General features: G+C 34.0%; 1 protein-coding gene across 1 annotated transcript; it reads right to left on the bottom strand.

Annotated features, from left to right (window-relative positions):
• Positions 1 to 6885: 6885 nt before the first annotated feature.
• LOC145122194 (uncharacterized) lies at positions 6886 to 7810 on the bottom strand (the record flags this gene model as incomplete). Its single annotated transcript, XM_079057837.1, is given in 3 exon segments — positions 6886 to 7416; positions 7509 to 7699; positions 7702 to 7810. Coding segments are annotated over 3 exon segments (831 nt in total), but the record flags the coding sequence as incomplete, so codon positions are not given.
• Positions 7811 to 10713: the final 2903 nt, after the last annotated feature.

Consider the following 10713-nt stretch of genomic DNA (forward strand, 5'->3'; position numbering starts at 1 on the left):
AGCCTACCGATTGGATTTGCTGAGTGAGCTCAGTCAGATCCACAACACTTTCCATGTCTCTTAGTTGCGGATGTGTGTGTTGGACGATGATGCAATGGTCCCTTTGGATAATATTGTTGGATAATGTCACACCCCCAAACGGTGGGACAAACGGCGGAAACGTCCGGGGGTGGATGACATCATGCCTAGTATCATAACAATTGTATCATAGTAATCAAAGTAAACACAACCAGTACATTATAATATGAATATTTACACTTGTTTGAAACATAGTTTGTATACATCAAAATGAAACAAAAGTAAAAGACGAGACTCCAAAATGCTCCGTCTCCTCTGAAAGCTGGCGAGGGTACCTGTCTATTGCTGTCCTGAGAATACAAGCGATTTTGAAAACGTATCAGCATAAAGCTGGTGAGTTCATAAGCCTGTTTTTATAATGAAAGCTAGTCACTGAATCTGTATAATTAGTTCATTTTCATTATAGGTAAATATCGTTTTATCAAAACCCTGGTTACCACCAGTATGTGAGATGTATTATATTTGAAAGCCCTGGCTACCACCAGTATGTAAAGTATGTTCTGTTTTAAAACCCTGGCTACCACCAGTATGTAAAGCATGTTGTGTTGAAAACCCTGGCTACCACCAGTATGTAGTGTATGTTCTGTTTGAAAACCCTGGCTACCACCAGTATGTATAGTAGTTTTATAAAATAAAACTAATGAAGAATGAAATCTCGTAAACAAATGTTAGTTTATACTATTGTGAGTTCGTATAACCATGCTAAAATGACCGATGACCTCCGCGATGTTTCTTCAGGCGTCGTAGGTTATGATATTTGTCACCCCAGGCATGCCTACCTAACTGTAGCTAGCAGTTCAGGTGTGGGATTGTCAGTCCCGAATAGATCTATTCACAAATCTCACGCTCTCCCTCCAGGAGACTCTGGTTATACTAAATGTAGAGGATTTTACCAGTACCTTGAAGGGTACTATTGAAGAGAGGTCTCACAATCATGTATTAACTAGTTTACGTGTGGTTTTGTACCGTGTTTCCATAGTTGAATCGTTTGTAAAGTTGGTAGAGTATAAATAATTATACGTAAAATAATTATTTAGTATTATACTCTTGTTTTCTGAATGTGGAAATAAGTATCATAAACTAATTCTGTCATAGTTTATATGTTTGATAAAGTAGGTAGTGTGTATTCGTAAAACTGATAAGTAATTCCCCAAACTATACCTATTATAGTTTGACTGAAAAGTTAGGTTCGTGAATGGTTCTGAGGACTATGCAATTATGTTTAGAAAACGTCCCTTATGCTCCACATAATACAAAAGGGGTAAAATACCTAAATATTTTATGAAATCGTTGGTTAGTATAATTACATAGGTTTAACTTTGTTGAAAACTGTTGTGTTTGGCTTGTATTCCCCCCTGAAAACGTTTAAAAATCATAAAAGCGTAGGGGTATGAAGTCACTGTTGGTTGGATGCAAAGGATTAAACTGGAAGATCCTTGAGTCGATGCACGTGGCACTTAACGGAATCCTAACATCAATGAATACATATATGTATCTAAATTAGCGATTTCGTTAGATAAGGTGTTAGAAAAACACTCATTTTAGGTTAAGGAATGTTACCGGAACTTGGTCGAATCGAGGGAACAGGCTTTTATCCACTAAAGAGGTGTTTACAGCCGTGAGTGAGGGTTTACGGCCGTGAACTTGGTTTGCGGCCGTGAACAAAGTTTTCGGCCGAGAACAGGGTTTACGGCCGTGAACAGGGTTTCCGGCCGTGAACTGTCTGTCGAAAGGGTTTATGGCCTTTGAAGATTTGAAGAGTTTACGGCCGTAAACTCAAGAACAAAGGTGCCCGATTTTGGCGAAAATGTGTTCCAGATGCTCCCAAACCTCCCCAAATGACGATTTCTGGTGTTTTTCAGAAGAAGTGAGGGCTTTTTAAGACTTTACGGTCAAAGGAGTTAGAGAGAGAATGAGAGTGTTTTCGGCCAAGAAGGTTCAAATGAGGGTGGGGGTCCTGTATTTATAGGTTGGGGGTATGGTCGGTGGTGGGGTCCACCTGGCACCGACCGCAAACGGGTTTACGGCTGTACACGAGTTTACGGCCGTAAACTCTTCCTGGCCGTGAACTTGGTGCTTTTCGAGAAAGTTCGAGTTTTTCGCGCGATTTCCGGTTTATTCCGACTCGTATAAAATACATATTATTTATTTAAAACGTAAAGTCTTTCCCAAATCAAGGAATTTGACGGAATTCAATAAAAACCCAAATTTTATTACCGGAAATCGGGTAAAGATAACGGAAAAATTTTCGGGTTGTCACAGATAAGGTGTCTAAGTCCGTAACTATATTTGGTATGAACTTGACCCGACCCAGCATGCTCCATTTGGGTTGCACTTCACCTAACAATTTGTATGGATATACTTTTGAGAATAAGATGTTTATGATCTATTAATATATTATAAGTAGTAATATATTAATATAAAATCATATTATTTAATTAGTGTTGATCAAGAATTGATTTTAGAATTAATTTAGTGATCAAAAGAGGCTAATTATATGGACTCTTACATATATATGGATTCGGCTAAGATTTATTTAGGATGGGCTAAGAGTATATGGAAGTCCATGGATAGTCCATGGAGCTTTTAAACCATGGATCCTAGGTAAATGAAGAGTCATGGGTATTAGGGTTTAACCCTAATCCTCCATACTATATAAAGAGGTCCTTGGTTCTAGAATTGGCACTAGTGTGTGAGAAACAAGAGTGGGTCGGTTTTAGTGAGCATCATATTCTCTAAAGTATTTCCAAATTGTTTTGGGTGATTTGTGACACCACTTGAGGCATCCACACTATTGGTGCTAGGCTCTAAAACTCCAAGCAATTAACTACAAAAGAAGGGTATGTTATTCTACTTAAAGTTTTGTATTACAGGTACCCCATAACATGCTAGTTAGGTTGTAAACCTTGGAAATCAAATTTGCATGTATTTTAGAGAAAACATTGATCCAAGGTTTCTAGGGTTGCATGTACACCATAGGATTGTTAGAATGCTCAAAACCCAACATATATTCACTTCGATGAGGGCCTGAATTATATTGAGAGACCGATAGCGGTGGTGGAAAGAAAGATGAAGATCTTACGCAACAAGGAGATACCTTTAGTAAAGGTTCGATGGCAGCATCGGAAGGGTTCCGAATCGACTTGGGAGCCCAAGTCAGAGATGCGGGAGCATTACCGAGAATTGTTCACAACAGTGGACTTCGAAGACGAAGTCTGATTCAAGTGGAGGAGAATTGTAACACTCGAATCAGGTGCACATTATTGTAATTATTGATAAATTTAAGTCTTCTTTATGGCCTTTATCACGATGTGAGGGATGCTTGTCATGTTGTGAGGAGTGATTTGGGCCGTTCATCATTTTGAGGCTTACGAAGTGAGTAGCCCAATGCTCACGGCGTGAGGGTGACCTATTGACCAAAACCCTAGTTTTTTAGTATTTAAAGGAATGAGAGGGCTAAGGTTGCCCACCCTTAGCCTCTCTCACTCCCTTAGCCTCCAGAAACCCTAATCTCATCCCTTCTTAAGATCCTTATCCATTTTTGGTGCATTTCTAGCTTGAAGAAGAAGATAAGAAAAGGAAATAAGTACTTTAGTGGTGGAGTGGGCAAAGTATCATCATCATCATCATCTCTTCCTACTTTTGGACCTTTGTAAGTATCAAAGGTTCCAACCTTATTGCATATTATGGATAGATCTAGGGTTTTGTCCATCTTATTCATGTTATTTCATGTTTGAGTGAAGTAAATCAATAAAGTTAGCAACTTTATAGATTCTAAGAGTTCATTGAACATCATATTGTTCAGATCTGAAAGTTGGTGAGGTTTATGAGGCATGCATGAGATTTAGAAGCATATTTCTTCACATTTGACCTAGAAAAAGGGTTGGATCATGCATGGTGCATACATGGCCATAAAGGAAACATTTTTATAGACTTTAGGAGTACCTTTTAACTTCTGGATGAGATGGATTTGACGACTTAATGGAATAAGGACATAAATTCGTGACCTTTAGCTTTAGACCGTACTCACGACGTGAGATGCAAGATCTCACGACGTGAGATTTGAGGAGTCTCCGTTTTCTATTAAGATCGTTGAAGATCACGACGTGTGAGTGGGTGCTCACGTCATGATGTCATCTCAGGTGATTTATTTGACTAAGTTGACTACGTTGGACCGATTCGAGTTGGAATCGAACCGAGTACGCTGTCACAACATGACCAAGGCCTGTTCACAACGTGAGGATGGATATTGTCATTAAAGGTCGTTGGCTTTGACTTTGACCTTGAACAAGGTTGAACAATTTTGACTTAAGGTTATTTTGGGTTATAGTTAAGCATTAGTCTTTATCCATTGAATATATGACGAGTAGAGCCATTATTCGGAGTAGAGTATTGTTCATCGATTTGTCAGGCTGTGAGGTGTGTTTTTCCTCACTGTACCGGGCGTCGAATGCACCAATGTCGGCCCATTACTTTGTGTATCATGGTTATAGGATAATGATATATATGGGTATTTGGTTGAGTAGTAGATCTGAATGATTATCTGTATTTGCTGATTATGTGTTTAAGTTTATCTGGTTCGTATGTCGATATATTGTGCTGGGTTGAGGTTGTACTGCTTTTTGCGGTAGCCAACAAACCCAGGAACAAGCCATACATAAGTTGTGGGCCCTAAGGGCAAGCCACACTTATGTTGTGGGCTCGGGAGTAAGCCAGATATAAGTTGTGGGCCCCATACGAAAGCCAGACTCATATTGTGGGCTTGGGAGCAAGCCATATATAAGTTGCGGGGCCGATAGGCAAGTCAGACTCCTACTGTGGACTCAAGGGTAATCCTGTCTGTTAGTTGTGGACACAATGCATGCTGTTAGTTGTTATATGTTACATTTATGTGGTGGTACTTTGGGGAAATTCACTAAACGTTGGCTTACAGTTTTGGTTATGATTTCAGGTACTTCTGAGGACCGTGACAAGGCGAAGGCATGACCGTACACATCCAAATTTTATATTGTTTATTTTGGGAGACTCTACTCTTAAATAATATTTTGGAAACAATGGTTTTGTAAACACTTTTATTGTTTTTTTTAGTTGTTAGGGTTCTTAATAGTGTACTTTCTGATGTTCTGAAGTTCTCATCGCATGTTGAAGGATCACTTCGCTACAGACTTATCTTGGGTGAGTTTAGGTTTGCTTCCTTTCACACATTATTAAAATTTTGATTGTTTTTGGGTAGATGTCAATTTCTTTCTTAATTTTTTTTGTATTTCAATTCATTCAACATACAAGCAATATATATATATATATATATATATATATATATATATATATATATATATATATATATATATATATTTTGGGATATGTTGAATGAATTGAAATACAAAAAAAATTAAGAAAGAAATTGACATCTACCCAAAAACAATCAAAATTTTAATAATGTGTGAAAGGAAGCAAACCTAAACTCACCCAAGATAAGTCTGTAGCGAAGTTGATCCTTCAACATGCGATGAGAACTTCAAAACATCAGAAAATACACTATTAAGAACCCTAACAACTAAAAAAACCAACGTTTAATATGCATGATATACGAATTTCATAAACGAAAATAAGAATCATTTACCATAAAAATATACAAATTTCATATAGCCATCTGTATTAGACAACATAAATGACGTCAAAGGTATATCCATCCATTAGAATGAACACTAACTTAAACTAAAATTCAAGCAAAAGAACAAACCCTAACGACCAACAAATTGATTATAAATCACCGCTTATACGAAATTAACAATAAAATGCTAAACAATGAAAATATTTCTCTAGGTATTTGCAATATGTTACCAGTAACATGATTGACGATATTTTAGGTTGAATCGATGAATGTTAGAGTTCGTCGGTGGAGAAGGATCATCGTTGGTGTCATGTTGCAACGGTGGAGCCTTATTAGGGTTAAGAGTTATGTGATGTTAGGTTATGGATATTGGATTTTCAAATAAACCCAATTTTGTTACTGATTATCACAGTACAGATGAAATCCGATTTTGGAAACCTTGAAAATCATTAAGGAGCCGCGTAACTTTTCAAAAAAAAAAAGGTGTTTGAGTTCTTATTTGGTCAAGATGATGGCGACAATTTGATCTAAGGGTGGAAAAACTATAAGTGAAACACAATCAAAGGCCCTTATGATTTATAATGATGAAATAAAGTTTCTCTTTTAAAATATATTAGAGACTAGAGACCACAATATTCAATATCCAATGAATTATGGGATTTAACAGCTGTATATAAAATCATTGGATATCTCTAAGGCTGCGTTTGGTACGGAGAAATGGAATTGCTGCAGAGAATGGAAATGCGGAGAAAGATAATTAAGCTGAAGGAGAATTGACTCCCCTGTTTGGTAGATCTGAGAATCCACTAGAAAATGTTTTTGAGAATCATTTTTCTTATTTGGTTGTATTAATCAATGAAATGGAAATGAGTTCTTTTACATTGTTTATCCATTTTCAAACAACATTTTTTTATAAAAATGCATTATGATGTACATCTTAATTAGTCAAAATATGCATCTTTTATGTTTTTTTTAATATTAATTGTTACTATATAATTTAAAGGAATACCTTACAAAAAGATTTTAAATAAATATGAAAATCATACTATTCAAAAACAATGTCCAATGTAGGATATGCAAAAAAGTATAATTCAATATTCCTAACAACTAAAAAAACATAACTATGTCCAATACAGAATGTGCAAAGAGTCAACTTCAATAGTCGTAAAAAAAAAAAAGAAGTTAAAATAACCTAATCATGATATTGATCCATCCCCAATCATTTCCATGTAGCAAATCTTTTCTTCTTTTGTCGTCTTAAAAAACTCCAGCGTACAAAATTGATCTTTGCTAAACATGTCCATCGCCTTAATTCGATGTTTGACATTGATATTTGGCATGCGTTGTATATCTTCGATAACTTTATCTATCATATCACATACTTCCTTTTTTTGCATTCCTATATTGTATATTGTTTCATTAAGTTTTTCACCAACCTCCTTGAAAGTCTCTTTCATTTCTTTTGCAGCTTCCTTATAAGAGCTTTCGGTGTCATCCGTTGGAGGCCTTTTGCGTTTACTGTTGCCATGATCAATTTTTTGTGTCTCTTCAACAATATTTTCCAACCCTTCCACATCAACAGGTGAGTTTCTTTGTGTCTTTGCAATCATATATTCTCCAAGATTAGTAGCTCCATGACCAGTAGCTCTATCCTCACCGAAGATTTTACATAGGTTATCGAATTATGGAAATGGTTTATTGCGAAAACATGTAGCACCTTTATGATTCTACAAGAATGGCACAAAATTAATTGGTTACTATTCATTTACAATATGTTTTAATGATGGAAAAAATACTACAAACATAATCATTATAGTACCTTTCTGTACTCATCCCAAACTTCAACATCAGCGGTAACACAACATTTATTCGTATCCCAACCGAATCCACTCGTGTTTGTTTCGTATACCATGTTGTGCACGATGTTGAACTGGTTTTTCCATGTCTTCATCCTTGATTTAATATGAGGCTCTGCTTTCAAACCTGAGTTAGGAAGACTTACATCTAATAATTCAAATAATCGGGTTTGAATCCGTTGTTGGCACCACCATACTTTCCGGATACATGTAACTCCAATAATGCTTCAATCAACTCTACATCCTCTTCAGTAGTACATGTGTGTTTGTTTCACCCTGCCATACCTACAAAAAAATGTTTACATAATAGATTCTTGAAATAGTAATTCAACCATAAGAGTACAATCTGGAAAAAAAATCGCCTAATTCCGAGCTCGTATGAGACTTTTATGATGTTTCAAAGTTTGACAAAAATTATGAAAAATGTTGTAATAATATACAACAATCGTAACAGCCCCTGTTTAAGGTTGTATAACTCAACCATCTCTTAACCAATTTAGTGGGTTTTTATCCTAAAACGTAGACAACACATAGGACTACAGTTTGGAAAAAGACCGCCTAATTCCGAGCTCGTATGAGACTTTTATGGTTCAAAGTTTGACAAAAGTTATAAAAAATGTTGTAATAATATACAACAATCGTAACAGCGTCTGTTTAAGGCTGTATAACTCAGCCATATCTTAAGCAATTAAGCTGTTTTTTTTATCCTAAAACGTAGACAACACAGAGAACTACAATTTGGAAAAAAAAATATCGCCTAATTCCGAGCTCGTATGAGACTTTTATTATTATTCAAAGTTTGACAAAAATTAAAAAAAAAATGTTGTAACAATGTACAACAGTCCTAATGGCCCCTGTTTAAGGGTGTGTAACTCAATCAAATCTTAACCAATTAAGTTATTTTTGAGCCTACATTGTAGCCAATATAGAGGACTACATTATGGGAAAACAATCTACTCATTCCGAGCTAGTATGGAGATTTTATTGTTATTCAAAGTAGGGTAAAAATTCCCCAAAAAATGCAATAGTAAAACAATTTTCCATTGTATATAGAGGTAAAACATAACCTGTTAACAAATTACTATCAGTGAAAGGATTCATTGCTTTCTTTTGTACTGTCAACACTTATCTAGTGACACACAATTGCTTGTAACATAGCAAGAATCAAGTTTAACATCAAGAATAGATTTTAACATCAAAAACCTTATTCAAACTTGTATAAAGAATCGATTCGTAGCAAGATGTTAACAAATTTTAAAAACAGATAGGAAGATTAACTTGAATTGGAAGATGACGGTTCCAAAATCGACTAAGAAGGAGCTACAAAGAAGGTGTGAATCGAGTAACACAGCAGCCGTGAATGATTTTGCCATATGTATTGGCTTATGTAGGGAAAACGAGATTGAATTTGTTCCTTACGTGGGCCGATTGCATGGAAATCCAGTAGCCATTTGAAAAATCTTAATCGATTGTACGTAGTAGGGTTCGAATGGTGGCAAAGTGATTTCTCTGTTTTTTTTTTTGATTCTTGGTCACCGCTTCTTTTTTGTTTTCTCTATTTTCTATTTTAAAAATAGAGAATGGATTTAATGGAAAATGAATTGATTTATTTCCCAATTTCTTATTTTTTGTATCAACTAAACAAGAGAAAATGAATTGATTTATTTCCAAATTTCTCCTCCAACCTTCAACAATCATCCATATTTCTTCAATTAAACCATCATCAACATCATCCAGTGTTAATCAATCATCGATCTTCGTCAATAACATGTTTATCAACACAATTCAACAGTTAACAACAAAATTTAGTTTTTGGTTCTTTTAATCCAACCTTCAATTCTTCTTGAATACGATCAGATCTTCAACATCTACGATTAATTATACTCCCAGCGTCATTAGATCAACATCATCGATAATCAACAAAAAGTCCACTTCATATCATTCATTCAACATCGATTATCAAATAAAACTTCAAAATTGAGGTTAGAAAAAGATCAAATCGTTTTTTTTTTTGAAAAATTTCATATAATTCTCTATCAATCTACTATTTTGTAAGATTTAAATAGTCAAAGTATCATGTTTTTAACATTTTTAAAAAAGTTAACTTGTATGCACTCCAACTGTTTGATGAAATGCATAAACTAAATTACCACGTTATATTCACATATGAATATGTTTTCTCACCTGAATCAGTATATGATTATTAAAACAAAAAAAAAACAAATATGCAAGTCTGTATGTTATTCATATGTGAATAACATATAAAAATTATATATATATATATATATATATATATATATATATATATATATATATTTGTGAAAACACCTTGTAATATTCATATATGAATATACTGTGTAATATTCATAAGTGAATATATCATCTAATATTCACAAGTGAATATACTATGTAATATTCACATGTGATATACCATGTAATACTATGTAATATTCAGATATTAAAATATTATTTAATATTCACAAGTGAATATACTATGTAATATTCACAAGTGAATGCATCGTCTAATATTTAAATATGAATATACTATGTTTATTATATACTATATTCATATATGAATGATACTTAAATTGTAAAAAAAATTAATCATATTTTTTATTTATAAGTGAATAACGAATGTGTTGTAGTAAAAAACTTGATGCATTTTTATTCACTTATGAATAATAGCTGAAAATATAAAAAAATTATTTTATCTTAAAACTATATCAATATGGATGTCTATTTGTAGAGAATAAAAAATCATGAATTTTGGTATATTTAAAATCATTTTTCGATAAAAATAGCTTCTTAAAAATTAAAAAAAATGAAAAAAAACTATGTTTTTGTATATATTAAGGTAATGATTAGCATAGTTTAAGGAAACATGCTTTGTTGGAAAACACATGTCTATTCCTTTCTCATTTCCACCGGTACGACGGAGGCTTTTGCGGCAAAAATAAATGAGTGGCTGAGAATGATTCCCTCATTCTCAACATTTTTTAGTTTTTCAATTGAACTTACCTCTCTCTCTCTCTCTCTCTTTCTCTCTCTCTCTCTCTCTCTCTCTCTCTCTCTCTCTCTCTCTATATATATATATATATATATATATATATATATATATATATATATATATATATATATATTCTGTCATCTTATGTTTATTTCAAAATT

Source organism: Lactuca virosa, chromosome 6, assembly GCF_052849685.1.
Source record: "Lactuca virosa cultivar CGN04683 chromosome 6, Lactuca_virosa_CGN04683_v6, whole genome shotgun sequence".
NCBI lineage: Eukaryota > Viridiplantae > Streptophyta > Magnoliopsida > Asterales > Asteraceae > Lactuca > Lactuca virosa.